The 15,323-nt window shown below is 36.0% G+C and overlaps 2 protein-coding genes across 9 annotated transcripts in view; one reads left to right on the top strand and one right to left on the bottom strand.

The window, feature by feature from the left end:
* The window catches only part of LOC125686405 (uncharacterized), a 354,680-nt gene that overhangs the window by 261,234 nt on the left and 78,123 nt on the right, over positions 1 to 15,323 (bottom strand). The window lies entirely within an intron of this gene.
* The window catches only part of LOC125686395 (nipped-B-like protein), a 254,045-nt gene that overhangs the window by 223,226 nt on the left and 15,496 nt on the right, over positions 1 to 15,323 (top strand). For all 6 annotated transcript variants that reach the window (XM_048930315.1, XM_048930314.1, XM_048930317.1 and 3 more), the window contains 13 exons: positions 681 to 819; positions 1,037 to 1,119; positions 2,261 to 2,393; positions 4,262 to 4,405; positions 7,292 to 7,381; positions 7,630 to 7,844; positions 7,942 to 8,044; positions 9,036 to 9,134; positions 9,266 to 9,412; positions 10,132 to 10,266; positions 11,718 to 11,816; positions 12,883 to 12,936; positions 14,900 to 15,008. In XM_048930315.1, the coding sequence (XP_048786272.1) occupies positions 681 to 819; positions 1,037 to 1,119; positions 2,261 to 2,393; positions 4,262 to 4,405; positions 7,292 to 7,381; positions 7,630 to 7,844; positions 7,942 to 8,044; positions 9,036 to 9,134; positions 9,266 to 9,412; positions 10,132 to 10,266; positions 11,718 to 11,816; positions 12,883 to 12,936; positions 14,900 to 15,008 (1,550 nt within the window). The remainder of the gene's footprint in view (positions 1 to 680; positions 820 to 1,036; positions 1,120 to 2,260; positions 2,394 to 4,261; positions 4,406 to 7,291; positions 7,382 to 7,629; positions 7,845 to 7,941; positions 8,045 to 9,035; positions 9,135 to 9,265; positions 9,413 to 10,131; positions 10,267 to 11,717; positions 11,817 to 12,882; positions 12,937 to 14,899; positions 15,009 to 15,323) is intronic.

Below are 15,323 nucleotides of genomic sequence, written 5' to 3'. Positions count from 1 at the left end.
TATCGTTGTTGTTGGCATTGATTTAGTTCCTTGCATGTATACAGCTTTCCCCTGGAGATAGAGAAATTGTCAATGAAATAGGTTAACCAATCCAGGGTAAATAAACAGGAAATACACAGTAAAACAAATGCACTGAAACTTTTAAGTAAAATTCAGTGACCCTAATGTTAACATGATTGCTTATGTTTAGTATTTCATGTTGTTTTGATTATAGTCATCAAAGACATCTAGCAAATAGCAATGTGTTAGGAATAATTGTTAAATACTCTCTTCGAATTAGGATCTTTGCCAGAAGGAAGTCATCATCTCGAGTTCATAGTGACCACACTATTTATCTATAGAATTCTAGCTCTGTCATGTTAAAGGGCATTTCTCTGGCTACAGTCATGAAGGGGACAGGTTAAAGAAAATTTGATACAAGAAGATTTTCTGTAGATTTTCAGCTGCTGAGATTCACAGATATTCTGATAATCATCTGTGGGCTGTTTCAGTTCATCTCTCCTACCAAGAATAATACTGTTTTTGTTAGACCCAATCTTTCATAAGAGAGAAGCAAATGATTAAATAAATGTCTAGAACAGATTTCTAGCTGTGGTAAAATTTTTGTAAATCTTAAAATTATTTAAGACCAAAAATAATTGTTTTATTTTAGTGTTATGCTATCCTTTTCATGTTAACAGGTTAAATAGTAGTGACACTGATGGAGAGCCTATGTATATTCAGATGGTAACGGCACTAGTTCTGCAGCTTATTCAGTGTGTTGTGCACTTACCATCAGCAGAAAAAGGTTCTAATTCAGAGGAGGAATCGAATAAAAAAGTAAGGATGATTTTTTTTTTTGTTAAATACCCATAATATTTTTATTTTTTGTACAGGAATGATTGTGTGCTTGTGGGTATAATGTTTTATGATGGTGCTCTAGTAAGCAGATGACTTAACTTTGTCTTCCATAATTTTTTGATGCATGAGAAATGCTGATCTGGAAATCATATTTCTGTGTACGCTAAAATATTAGACTAATAAATCTTATCTTTAGGTGGATCAAGATGTGCTTATTACTAATTCATATGAAACAGCCATGAGAACAGCACAAAACTTCCTTTCTATTTTCCTTAAGAAGTAAGTACTTTTACATTCTTTAGTGTATTGATGAAGCATAACTGAATAAAATATGCCATACCTTGAGACAAAACTAATTACTTCACAGTGCTAAATACCTACTAGTAAAGTTACTTTTAACAATGCATTTTATTAGATCCTTGAGAGAGAGTCAGAGATAGTATTTTATTTTTTTTTCTCTGAACATAACTATGGAACAGAAGTTCTACAGAGAGTACTTTATACATTTAAGAATCTGTCTGATAGTTTATCTAGGATTATTTTATCGGGTGTTACTCATCTGAAGCAGGAAAGAGGAAGCTGAATAAATATTTGAGTTAAACCAGATTCATTCAGTCATAAGGATGACTAAAGAAAATCTAAAATCACTTTCATTTAGCTAAAGTTAGGAATGTCAGTAGCTGGGTAGGAGAAAAAAAAAGTACTTGAATAATCAAGCCAAGAATTTTTAGAAAAAGTCCTGTGGTTTTCATCATGTTAATTTCTACTGTTAAGCTGAGAGACTCTTTAGAGATCTAGTCATCTCTCTGTGCATTTCTGGTATCATTAAAGAAGGTAGGAATGTCACAGATAATTGAAACACTATTAGGTATGTTCTTTTGAATTTCACATTCTGATTTTAATCTTGAAGAGTATAACTGAGATGTCTTATCACTCTGAAATAAGTCAGTCCAGGCTTAGAGTCTACGCTCAATATCTACTGAATACACCACTCCAGCTTTGAGGTTCAGAATTTTACCTACCTTGTCCATACTCTTCATTCAGACTTCAACTCAAAACAGTAAATGAAAAAGTTTAGGGAAAAAAAAAAAACAATACTATTCTGGATTAGCTGCCTTCCTTGCAGTAAAAAGTAGTGATAAATGTTTGAACGATTTGCCCTTAATAGCCTTAACTGGATAAAATTATTTTTCTCCAGGATTATTAAATAATAAATAATTATTTTACTCCAGGATTGAGTTTTGTTTTTGGTTGGTTGATATTTTTTTCTAATTTGTTTTGGTTTTTGGGTGCTTTTTTAATCACATAAAACTTGTTGGGTTTTTTTTCTGGTTAAGCATACTGTTTATTTATTAACATCAGAAGAAAAGCTTTAAATGGCTCCTAAATTTGCTTCCATAATGTGTTTTCTTCTAAACAGGTGTGGTAGTAAACAAGGGGAAGAAGATTATAGGCCGCTGTTTGAGAACTTCATTCAAGATCTTCTTTCCACAGTCAATAAACCAGAATGGCCAGCTGCAGAATTGCTGCTTAGCTTATTAGGAAGGCTATTGGTAAGGGATTCTTGTTTTTAACTATGAAGATTTCTTTCAGCTATAACTAATAGTTTCAGCTATTATAATAATGCTTTTTGATAGTTGATAAACATGCATTGTTTAAGGATTTTGTTGTGTATATTCCTATGCTGTAATGTATAGTTGATAAAATTTAGATCAGAAGATCATTGATTCACAACTTGGGAAAGGTCATAGGTATACTGTTTCTCATGGAAGTCTACTTCTACTGGAAATGGTTGGAGCACAGCCCTGCTGAAAAAGACCTGGGGGTACTGGTGGATGGCAAGTTGGACATGAGCCAGTAATGTGCCCTCGCAGTCCAGAAAGCCAACCATATCCTGGACTGCATCAAAAGAAGTGTGACCAACAGAGCAAGGGAGGGCCACAAAAATGATCCAAGGAATGGAACATCTCTCCTACGAGGACAGACAGAGAGAGCTGGGGCTGTGCAGCCTGGAGAAGAGAAGACTCCAGGGAGACCTGAGAGCAATCTTTCAGTATCTAAAGGGGGGCTACAGGAAAGAAGGGGACACGCTCTTTATCAGGGTCTGTTGTGATAGGACAAGGGAAATGGTTTCAAACTAAAAAAGAGAAGACTGAGATTGCATATAAGGAAGAAATTTTTTACAGTAAGTATGGTGAGGCACTGGCACAGGTTGGCAGAGATATGATGGTTGCCCCATCCCTGGAGACACACAAGGCCAGGCTGGACGGGGCTCTGAGCACCTGGTCTAGCTGTGGATGTCTCTGTTCATTGCAGGGAAGTGGGACTAGATGACATTTTGAGTCCCTTCCAACTCAAATGATTTTATGATATTTTCCACATGAAAAATAATGGTATTCTGTGCCATCTTGTAAGTGCAGATATTTGCTTGCATTAAAGTAAATAGCTGTAATTGCTCCCATTAAAGATCTTCTCTGGACTATTCATTTAGCACAGAACATGAAAACCGTTAAGTTGTTGGAACCAATAATATTACATTTACTTACAAATAATGAAAAGTTACAGAATGTGAATATTTTTGCTAACATGTTATTAAGAGAGTTTTTTTTTTCAGCATTACAATGTAATTACACTACAATTTAAGTTGTTTCTTGGAAAAATATTTTATGGTCCTGTTCCTGGTGAAATGAGGAAGATGTATTATGGTGATTAAGATCTATGCTATTGCAAAGAATATCTGCTCTGCTATACACCTAGTTTATTTTATGAAAGTATCTATTTAAAAGAAAACCCAAGCAGGCGGCATATTTGTAGAGAGAGATTCAATAAAGGTAAAACAATTATACAAAATAAGGGGTGCATCTGTGGTGTAATAGTAAATGGCATAATTTTCTTGAGCGTAGAAGTTAGGTGGAATTTTCATAAGTTCAAACAGCGTCTTGTGAGAAGAATGAAGAGAGACTGGGAAAGTTAGGGTTATTTAGCCTGGAGAAGTCTCTGTGAAAACCTTATTAATGGCCTTCCAGTATTTAAAGGGGGCCTATAGGAAAAATAGGAAGGAATTCTTTATCAAGGAGTGTAGTGACAGGACAAGAGATAATAGTTTTTAAACTAAAAAAGGGTAGGCACAGATTACATATAAGGAAGAAATTGTGTACCGTGAAGGTGGTAAGACACTAGAACAGGTTTCCCAGAAAAGCTGTGGATGCCCCATCCCTGGAAGCATTCAAGGCCAGGTTGGGTGGGGCCCTGGGCTGCCTGATCTATTGAGTAGCAACCCTGCCTATGGTAGGGAGGTTGGAAGTAGATGATCATTAAGGCTCCTTCCAACCCAAATCATTCTCTGATTCTATGAATCTCAGCTGCATAAATACATATGTTAATATATATATATATTTTTTTTTTTTTTTGCTTTTCTTAGGTTCATCAATTCAGTAACAAATCTACAGAAATGGCTTTAAGAGTTGCGTCACTTGACTATCTTGGAACTGTAGCTGCAAGATTGAGGAAAGATGCAGTCACTAGCAAAATGGATCAAGGGTCTATAGCCAGAATCCTCCAACAGGTGAGATCCTATGCCAGCTGGATTGAGTTGGATGGAGATGTATTCATTCAAATATTTGAAAATCATAGAGAGGTGCTTAAAAACAAAAGCTCCACTAAAAAAAAAAAACAAAAAAAAACTGGCATGTGGAGAATCAATTTTCATTGTTCATATTTTTGAATTAAATACGTTCAGTTTATAAATATCACATTTTTTTGTGATCATATTAAAAAGTTAATGACAGTGGTAAAAACTTTTTTACTGTGACAGTAGGGAAGGAAATAATGGAGCAAAAATATCAGTTGAATTCTGTTTTGAGAAATTAAAAATATATGTATATACGTAGGTTGCTCTGAAAGTACTGCCTGCTATTTATTTCCATAAAAAGTGCAACAGCTACAAAGAGCACAACACTGTTCATTAGAACAAATTCTCAACTACAAAACAGTACTTTTCAATGTAGTCAACACTATTAGCTATGAATTTCTGCCAACAATGAACAAGAGCCTGCATGCTGTGCTTGTACAAATCTGCATGGCCATTCAGAACGTGACTTTATTCGACGCTGCTGAGGCTACTGCTGGAATATACCACTCACCCCTCACTGTGCTCACATCCACTGTTTGATCTCCATAGTTATTCAGCAAGCATCAATGAATGTCAGTGGTGCCATTTTTTTCCACATGGAGGAATTCAGTGACACACGTTTCCTTCATACTCACTTCCATGTCAGATGCCATTTTGTCAGACTTCCCCTCTGCTGCCATCTGTCACATTGTGACAAAATAGAACAGGATATAGGCAGGAAAGTTAAGCTTCTGCTGCCGTAATGGTAACATCATAAAATAGGAAACTTTACTTTTGGAGCAGCACTAGTAATTTTTTCCTCTATGTACTAGTAGGTTATATGACAGTGATTTTAACAATTCTCCATCAGACTTTGTAGGGAAATATTTTACAAGTGAAGTATCCTTTTTCTTATCTCCAGAAGTTCTAATGGTATTGAAAGAAATTCCAGAATAATACATATGCAAATAGTGACCTGATTTTTTTTTTTTTTTAATATAATTATATTTTTAACAGCATCAGGCAGTAACTAGGCATTGACATCTGCAGAAAATGAAACTGCTTTGAGAAATTGAGCACTAAAAGCATTTTTTCAGTTGTTCAAGAAGCTTAGCATCAATGATGGTAGACACTACCATCCATACATTATGGAAGGTATAAATTATTCAGTACCATGAGGCAGGGTATACAGTGTTGTTAATAAATTATTTGTAACTTAAGAACAAACAACTACAGCCTGTCATGAACAAAATTTAATGTTGGTCTAAGGCTGGACTTTAAACTGCAATTTGGAAATACATTGGGGTGCCAAATGTATATCAATGAATCTATATCAGTATTATGTGCACTGCAGACATACTTGTTTTGAACTCTTGAATTAATCATTTTGGAAAAAAAAAAAAGAAATCATTTTACTGCTGTAACATCAGCAACTACAAGGACCTGTATATAGTGCAAAGGAAGAAAAAATGTTCTCTGTTTTTGTTGTTACACTGTCATGTAGATTTTGAGAAAGTTAGTTTCTGACTAATGAACAAGATCATTAATACTGATTTATTCTCTGTAACTCCTATGTGGGAGAAGTGCATTGTCTGTTGGTCATATGCAAGGTTGTTATTTCATTTATATAGGCGGAAACTATTTAAGAGATTAAGATATGCATATTTTCTATAAGAATAGTCTCTTGGAAAAAATGCATTCTTAACATTCATACAGTTCACTTATTTACAAATAAGATACACTAGCATGTCTCCAGCACACTTACTTAGATTACGGTTTGGTATGTAAGATGCTTTTTGTGCATCTTAAACGTACTTGACAGGAAAATGAATATTATCCTATTCTGTAAAAAGGCTTTATGTGGTAGGGGGCATTTTTTATAAATGTTGTGTTTGCTCATAAGCTTTTTGACTAACAGAAACTTAGTTTAATCTTAGCATGATTCTTTATTGCTAGAGCTCAGAGGGGTTTGGGAATAACCTCTGTAAGCTTTCCTCTTCATAGTGTATGGGAACTGCTGAATCATGGCCTGAACCTCTGAATGATCTCCTGAGGCAAGCAATGAGTCAGCCAGAGGAGCACAGGTGAAGGCAATTCACCTGTGCTGCTGGAAGGGGGGGAGCCTGGCTCCACCTCTCCTAGACCTATTTAAGAGCTGGCTACTAGGAGGGATGGATCTCTTGTGGAGGTTGGCCCTGCTGTAGTTTTGTAGTGAGCCTGGGATACAGCTAAGTATCCTATTTTTTTCTGTTTTGGTGTAGTAATAGCTAAGCTCTCTGGTATATCTTATAACTATAACATCTGTACGTTCATTGATTGTACACGTAGTTATGCCAAATATTTTTACAGAGGTTTTTTTTCTTTGTTGTTTTCTATATCTTTTTACTGTTGTCTATGTTTTCATATTCCTTTTCATTTGACTTATTTGCCTTCTATCCCTTGTTCACCTGAGAAGTCACTGTTTTCAGTATTTTGTTGTTAGTGAGACAACTGACAATGATTTTTAAGGGTTAAACCTTGTGTCACTCTATATGATTTTAGCCTTATTTCTCTCAGTGACGGAAAACCTTCACACAAGATCATAGAATGAAAATAAAACAGTCAATCTGTTTTAAAACCAGTCTTATGTTGTTTTTAATTTTTTTTATTTTTTAAGACTTTGGACTCCCAAAGTCAAATTTTATTTAGCTTGTATGCGGTTTATGGGGAATTGCTTAAAAACTGTTCTGCGGTTATCAAAACTAACTTCACTGTATTTTATAAGTGGGCATACAGATTGTCAAATGATAATTACCAGTGACTGAACAATATTGTATTTTATAACTGTCTTTATCCTGACAGGTTTCAGGAGGAGAAGATGAAATTCAGCAGCTACAAAAGGCTTTGCTGGATTATCTAGATGAGAATACAGAAACCGATGCATCATTAGTGGTAAATTTCAGCTTTCTGATATTGAGCATTTATAAAAACAGTTCATGTAATACATCTCCTGAAATAAATGACTTTCAGTCATGTATATTAGTGCTTCAATTGAAATTGTTTCTCTAACATATACTGTTGATTATCTTTTCCAAAATATGGTTGATGCATTAGACTTACTTAATCTCATTATAAATGTTAATTTCCTTCTTCTGTATCTGTTGTTTTTGGGTTTTGTGCATTCTGCTGTATCTCTCCAGTTTTCTCGGAAGTTTTATATAGCTCAGTGGTTCCGTGATACAACTATGGAGACAGAGAAAGCAATTAAATCTCAGAAGGATGAGGATTCATCTGAAGGAACTCATCATGCAAAGGATGTTGAGACCACAGGACAAATCATGCATAGAGCAGAAAGTCGCAAAAAGTTTCTTCGTAGCGTCATTACAACTGCTGCATCTCAGTTCAGTACATTAAAGTATGTTTCAGTACTGCTGGTATTTTCATTAACCATGCGTTTGATGTTTGTTTATTTTAATAAACATGTCCTAATTAACATATTGAATTTGTTGCAGAATGAATTCTGATACTGTGGACTATGAAGATGCTTGTTTGATTGTTCGCTACTTGGCCTCTATGAGGCCGTTTGCCCAGAGCTTTGATATTTATTTGACACAGGTAAACTGTACTGAAAGTCTTAGTGGAGTAAAGCACAGTTGGCTTTTGACTCCAAACACATTTGGGGTAGTGTACAGTATCTGTTCATTGTTGAGTATAAGTATTTAACAGGCTATGGTAACACATGTTTCAATATTCTGTAGTGATGCCATAAGTGCTTATTTTTCTTGCATGCATTTCATATATCATATTGTGCATGTTTTTGTCTGCATGTACATGGCAAAATCATTAGATGTCAACAGTAAAAGGATAATTCAAATGTTTAAATCTGTTTCACAGTTTTTGTAAGATGCGTGCTCATTTGATAGTGCTAACTCATGAAATGTATCTTAATTTGATTTGAAAATATAAGGAAACTTGATCCTTAGCTTTCACAAGTGCGTGCTACTCTCACTTCGGTAGCAGTTGTTTGACCAGTATGATTTATTTGCTTTTTCTGGGAAAAGAGGACATGGTGACACATTTGAACTCCAATAACGGTTTAGGCTTTGTTACTTATTATCTGTGTACAAAGCCAGTCATAGAGTTACAGTGTCCAAATCCAACTTTCCTGTTAAAAGAACCATAGTGAAAGCCATATCTGAATGGCAAAATTAGATGTTAAAGGGACTTAAAGTGAACATATGGACCCTGTATAAATCCTGTTTCAAATAGTCTTAGAAGTGGAGCAAATCCTAGCAAATTTCCATGCTCAAGTGATCAGTGCCATAGAGCCTCTTCACTGTCTGGAGGCATTCAAGGCCAAGCTGGATGGAGCTTTGAACAACATGGTCTGGTGGGAGTTGTCCCTGCGGGGGGGTTGGAACTAGATGATCTTAAAGGTCCTTTCCAACCCAACTCGTTCTATGATTCTATGTATTCAAGTTTTAGTTAGATGGATATTCTTATTTTAGTTAAATAGTTTGCATATTATTCTGCGTTTTTGCCTATGTTATACATTGTTCACTGCCTTCCCAAAGCAATTGAGATTTTGTTTTTGTTCTCTTATTAGATTCTGCGTGTGCTTGGTGAAAATACAATTGCTGTTCGAACAAAAGCCATGAAGTGTTTGTCTGAGGTTGTTGCTGTAGACCCCAGTATTCTAGCCAGGGTAAAAAAAGGAAATATCCATCCTGTGTATTTTTTATCACACTTAAAAGAGATCTTGATTTCTGATCTTGGATTTTGTTTTTTCGTTTTTTTGTTGTTTTTTTTTTTTTTTTTTTTTTTTTTTTTTTTTAGCTGGATATGCAACGAGGTGTTCATGGACGATTAATGGATTACTCCACTAGCGTACGAGAAGCAGCTGTAGAGCTGCTTGGCCGATTTGTGCTCTGTCGTCCTCAGCTTGCTGAGCAGTATTATGACATGCTGATTGAAAGAATATTGGTATGGTGACCTGTAATAAAGTAAATGGCGTTGGGAAACTTGTTTTCAGCAGTTTATGTAATCAATAATATGGAATTATCACCCCGAAAGTAAATTGTCCTTTATTGTTTTCAGCGAGGAGCATCATCTTTCTAAGATCAACTCTGTAAAACACATCACTTGTTTCCAATGTGACTTTATGTCAGAAAGTAAACATACAAAGAAATGTACTTTGGCAGAACCAGGATTGTGTTCCTTTTTTATTCCGCTGTTAAAGCACAAATTAGGTGAAATGGGTTATTCCACATGTTTGAAGTTTGAGATGTAGATCTCTGAAGGCAATTGGGGATGATGAAGAAACATCTACAGCACAGTAATTTAAATTTGGCTCTTGTGTGTTCCAACAAAGAAACTAAAATATCATTGCATTTTGCTTGTAAGCTCTTGAAGTGGAATTATACATTTGTAACATCATGAGCTCTTAAATCAGAGGGTATAAGTGGAGGAAGTATTTCAGCATTTGTGGCACTCAGCCAGGCTTTTAGAATTGTTGCAAGTAAAGTGGCAAGAGTTGCATTGACCTTTCATATAAATCCACTCCAGAATATTTTAGCAGCTGCTGCTTTTAAATATATTTTGTACATTGGATTGGTTGATCTTTAAATGTTAGTTCGCATAATGCACGTTAATTCATGTGTTGGATTTATTTTCAGGAGTTGTGATGGTTTTTCTTCTCACAGGATACTGGTATCAGTGTCAGAAAAAGAGTGATAAAGATACTTCGGGATATCTGCATTGAACAACCAACATTTCCCAAAATTACAGAGATGTGTGTGAAAATGATTCGGAGAGTCAATGATGAAGAAGGCATTAAGGTATAATAAAAAACTTTTGTCGGGATTTTAATTACCAGTGTTTCAGTGTTTTTATATTTTCACGCACAGAAAAAATAAAACCCCCGTTGCTTCTTTGTAAGGTTTGAGTTTTATTTACTTTTAATTTTTGAGGTATTTAGTATCTTGAATTTAAATGCTCACTTGTTTTTGTTTCTCTTGTTTTCTTCAAGTTTTTGCTGTCAATCAAAAGATTTTTTTTTTGAGAGGTATATTCTAGAGTTTTTTTTCTGCTTGCAAGCACTGTCTGATACTTCTCTAACAAGTAAAGCTGGAATATAAAAATCCTTTCTGCAAACAAAAGCTTTAGGTCAAAATGAAGTGTTTGACGTTACTATATAACAGATATGTAAGTTCTACATATAAAACGTGAAGTATTTGTGTTCTTTTTTTGTATTTCTGAACACTTAATCATTTTATCACTTACTGATGTGATCAAATTCTTTATGCAATGTGTATGCAAAAGGGTGCAAAACTAAGATTATATGATAAATCATAAACCTGACTGTTTTTGATTCAACAAAAATAATTTTAAACATATCTGGGTAATTAAGAATATACCTGTGATGATTTTGTGCCACGCTTTCAGTGGGTTTTAAAATCTGCACCTTTAAAGCTGAGCATATATTTTTACCACTTGAGATGCGTTAATGCCAAATGGTTTTCAGTGAAAACTGTTAATCAAGACACAGTATCTGAGGTGCTGGAAGCTGGATGTAATGTGCTGCTATGAAAGGAGGATGGCCTTGTTTTCAATCCCCTTCTTTCCCCCTTGCCTTTCCACCAACCTCAGTCTCTACAATGCATTTTCTATATTTCCATGGTTGAGGAGAGATTCTTATAAATGTATGCTTTATAAGCAGTGCAGGAATAGTGTAGTACACTTTGATTCTATTCCACCTTTTTCACTATCCGAAAACATTGGAAGGGAACCTAATTCATAAGTTTGGCTGTAAAGACTTGGGTTCTCTCCCATACCTTGTCACAGCTTCTGAAAGCTCCTAAGTAATCTACCACTGCTGCTAATTCTGCTATACAAGTTACAATCTTGTGTTCAGTTGTAATTTCCTGAGGGTACTATGTTTTCCTCATGAATGCAAACTAGTGCAGGAAAATCGTAATTCCATTTTCTGTAGCATCAGTTCCCAGTGATCATTTGGTACTGTGCTTGTTTAGAAACTGATTTAACTCTTGTAATAGTAGATCTCTGTCTGTCTCAGATAATATTCTCTGCAACCATCTTAGTTTGAATAATTCCTTGTGAATTATTGAAAACTTTTTTTCTGTGGGTTTTTTGTTTGTAGACTACATCTACAACGTATATTGTATGGATATATTAGAGATAACACCTTCGTGCCAAGATAAGCTTGCTTATTTGTGTTAATGATTGTTTTTGGTTTGTTTTGTTGTTGTTTTTTTTTTTTTCCATTCAGAAATTAGTAAATGAGACTTTCCAGAAGCTCTGGTTCACTCCAACTCCCCATCATGACAAAGAAGCAATGACCAGGAAAATACTAAACATCACTGATGTGGTACATTATACAGATTTCAATTAGTTTGCATGCAAAACATGATTATATTTTTAGTATCTTTAAAATATTGTCTGTAGTCTTTTAGAAAGCAAAAAATATTCAAGTATCTTACTTAGCAGGTGGCTTTCTTCATATATCTTCTGGCATTGAATATATGCTAGAATTATACTAGAATTATTTATCTGATGGAACAAGCTTTGGAAAGCTTTAAATGATTGATAATATGCTGGCAATGATAACTGGGATCACATTATGTTCAAGCAAATGCTAGTAGTAGCATATATGTAAGTCTAGCTGAGAGATCTCTTTTTTAAGAAAAAATCTTCAAACAATTGATAATATTTATTTTGAAGGATTAATAAGCTTTTTTAACAAGTACAGGGTCACCTAGAGTAAACTAATATCTGCATAATATACTTCATAAGAGCAGTGAATTAAACAGCATGTCTCAAAAATCTGTTTCAAATAAAATCCTTATACATTTGTAGTGAAAGTGTTCTGTGTAAAATCGCTGTGCTTGGAAGGTGTTTTAATATCAGTTTACTGAAGATGTAAAGATCAAACAAGTGCTTGTTTTACTCCTTAAAATTGTTTAGTCTCTGTTCTGCTTTTCAATATTTTTACTAAACGATAGTGTAGTATGCATTTTTCCAGACTTAAAAGACAGTTGATTTGACTTCAGCTTAACTTAGTACTCCTGCTAATTCCACTTTAGAGCACCTGTGAGCTGATCTTGATATATGATGAGAGTTAAGGATTTATTTGTTTATATAATCTGAACAACTGAAAAAAAAAAAACTTAAAAAAAAAAAAAAAAACTAAAAAAAAAAATTTTGCAGTGGTCAGAAAAATATGTAGGCCTTGTGTTGTATGGAATATCAATTCTGGAGCTGCTTAAATGAGGATGATGTTTTTTCAAATGCGGGTGGTTTCTATTTTCCAAAAGTATAAAATCATTGTACTGAATGCATACAAAAATATGCATGTTTTCTGCTCTTTAAAGATCTGCATTGAAGTAATATTCAAATTCCTTTGTTAACCAATTTATTCTCAATACTGCTTTTAGGTTGCAGCTTGTAGAGATACAGGGTATGATTGGTTTGAACAGCTTCTTCAAAATGTAAGTAACAAATTTGTAATGTATGACACAATTGTTATAAGAATATTAACAATTCCTTTCATACTAAAACGCATTGAAGGAGGACTGCTGTGTGGAAGACTTCCTGACGCAGCTGGTAAGAGAGCCTACCAGGGGAGGTGCCCCCACTAGATATGCTGTTCACAAACAGAGGACTGGTGGTAGATATGGAGGTCAGGAGGTGTCTTCAGAAGGGTGACCACAAAATGGTAGAGTTCTCAATTCTTGGTGAAGTCAGAAAGGGGGCCAGCAAAACTTCTACCTTGGACTTTTGGAGGATGGACTTTGAACTGTTCAGGACTATGGTAGGGAGGGTCCCTTGGGATTCAGTCTTGAAGGGTAAAGGGGTCCAGGAAGGCTGGTCACTCGTCAAGAAGGAAAGCTTAAAGGTGCAGGAGCAGGCTATTTCCCCCTGTGCTTCGAGATGAGCTGGCAGGGAAGAAGACTAGCATGGATGAACAGGGATATTTTCCTGAGGCTCCAGGAGAAAATGAGAATCTACCTGCTGTGGAAGAAGGGATGGGCAACTCAGGGAGAGTGCAAAGTTGTTGTTAGGATATGCAGGGAGAAAATTAGAAAGGCAGAAGCCCAACTTGAACTTAACTCGACCGTTGGGGTAAAAGGGAGCAAAAAACTTTTTTACAAATATATTAACAGCAAGAGGAGGGCTAAGGACAATTCCCATCCTTTACTGGATGTGGCGGGGAACATGACCACTGAAGATAAGGAAAAGGCTTGTGGTTCTCAATGCCTTCTTTACATCTGTCTTTAAAAGTCAGACCAGTTATCCTCTACCTCCTGAACTGGAAGTCTGTCCTGTTTATCTTCATTGATGACCTGGTTGAAGGGATTGAGTGCACCCTCAGTAAGTTTGCACATGACACCAAGTTGTCAGGAAGTGTTGATCTGCCTGGGGATGGGGAGGCCCTACAGAGGGATCTGGATATCTGGGCTGAGGCCAGTGGGATGAAGTTAAACAAGGCCAAGTGCCAGGTCCTGCACTTTGGCCACAACAACCCCAGGCAAAGCTACAGGTTTGGGGCAGAGTGGCTGGAAGACTGTGTAGTGGAAATGGACTTGGGGGTATTAGTCGATGCTCAGCTGAACATGAGCAAGTAGTGTGCCCAGGTGGCCAAGAAGGCCAATGGCATTCTGGCTTTTATCAGCAATAGTGCAGCCAGCAGGAGCAGGAGGTGATCATCCTTCTGTACTCAGCACTGGTGAGACCACACCTCAGTGCTACATTCAGTTTTGGGCCCCTCACTACAGGAAAGACATTGAGGCCCTGGAGCGTGTCCAGAGAAGGGCAACAGAGCTGGTGAGTTCAGAGCTGGTGTGTCTGGAGCACAAGTCTTACAGAGAGTGTCTGAGGGAGCTGGGGTGGTTCAGTCTGGAGAAGAGGAGGCTGGGGGGGACCTTTTTGCTCTTTATAACTATCTGAAGGGAGGTTGTGGTGAGGTGGGGTCGGCCTCTGCTCCTATGTAACTAGCAATAGGACTAGAGGGAATGGCCTCAAGTTGCACCAGGGAGATTCAGGTTGGATATTAGGAAAAGCTTCTTCTCTAAAACAGTGGTCATATGTTGGAACTGGCTTTTTTTCTAATCATTCTGAAAAGAATGTTACTTTATTAGTTACTTTTGAAAAATATGTCTAGATTTTTTTCGTAACTTCATGAAGCACGATGTTAACTTTCATCTCAGTGCAAAATCAGTAGAACTGCTCTCTTCTGTCCTTTTGTTGCAGTTAATTTTTCTTTGGTTTTATTTATTATTTTTATTTTTTCCTTTAAATTTTATTCACTATGTAGCTTTTATGGAAAAGACAAATTCTATTGTAATGAAAAATCCTTGTATACCTGTAATAATTATTATAAAACCAGTATGTATCCAATGTAAGTGAATGCTCACTTATTACTATATCACTTTCTTGTTTCATCTGCTGTAGCTGTTGAAGTCAGAAGAGGATGCTTCATATAAACCTGTGAAGAAAGCTTGTACTCAACTTGTTGACAACTTGGTTGAGCATATCCTTAAATATGAAGAATCTTTATCAGGTAATACTACTTAGAATCCAGTAGCTAAACTACTTTGATTTTGTAAGTAGGTTGCTCCGAAAGTACTGTCTCCTACTTATTTCCATGGAAACTACAACAGATAGAGCACAATAACACTACTTGATAGAGCAAATTCTCAGCTACAAAACACCAATTTTCAACATAGTTACTCCCATTAGCCAATACATGCAGATGAGCTAATTGAGATGCTCTTCATTTTATGGTGTGCCAGCTGTGCATGTTGCATCATTGTCACCACTGCTGAAATGCACCACCCACCCCTCACTGTACTCACATCCACTGTTTTGTCTCCAT

The sequence above is a fragment of the Lagopus muta genome, chromosome W (assembly GCF_023343835.1).
Source record: "Lagopus muta isolate bLagMut1 chromosome W, bLagMut1 primary, whole genome shotgun sequence".
NCBI classification, from domain to species: domain Eukaryota; kingdom Metazoa; phylum Chordata; class Aves; order Galliformes; family Phasianidae; genus Lagopus; species Lagopus muta.
Note: the sequence above shows the minus strand (reverse complement) of the source record. Positions and strands in the feature narration are given on the sequence as shown.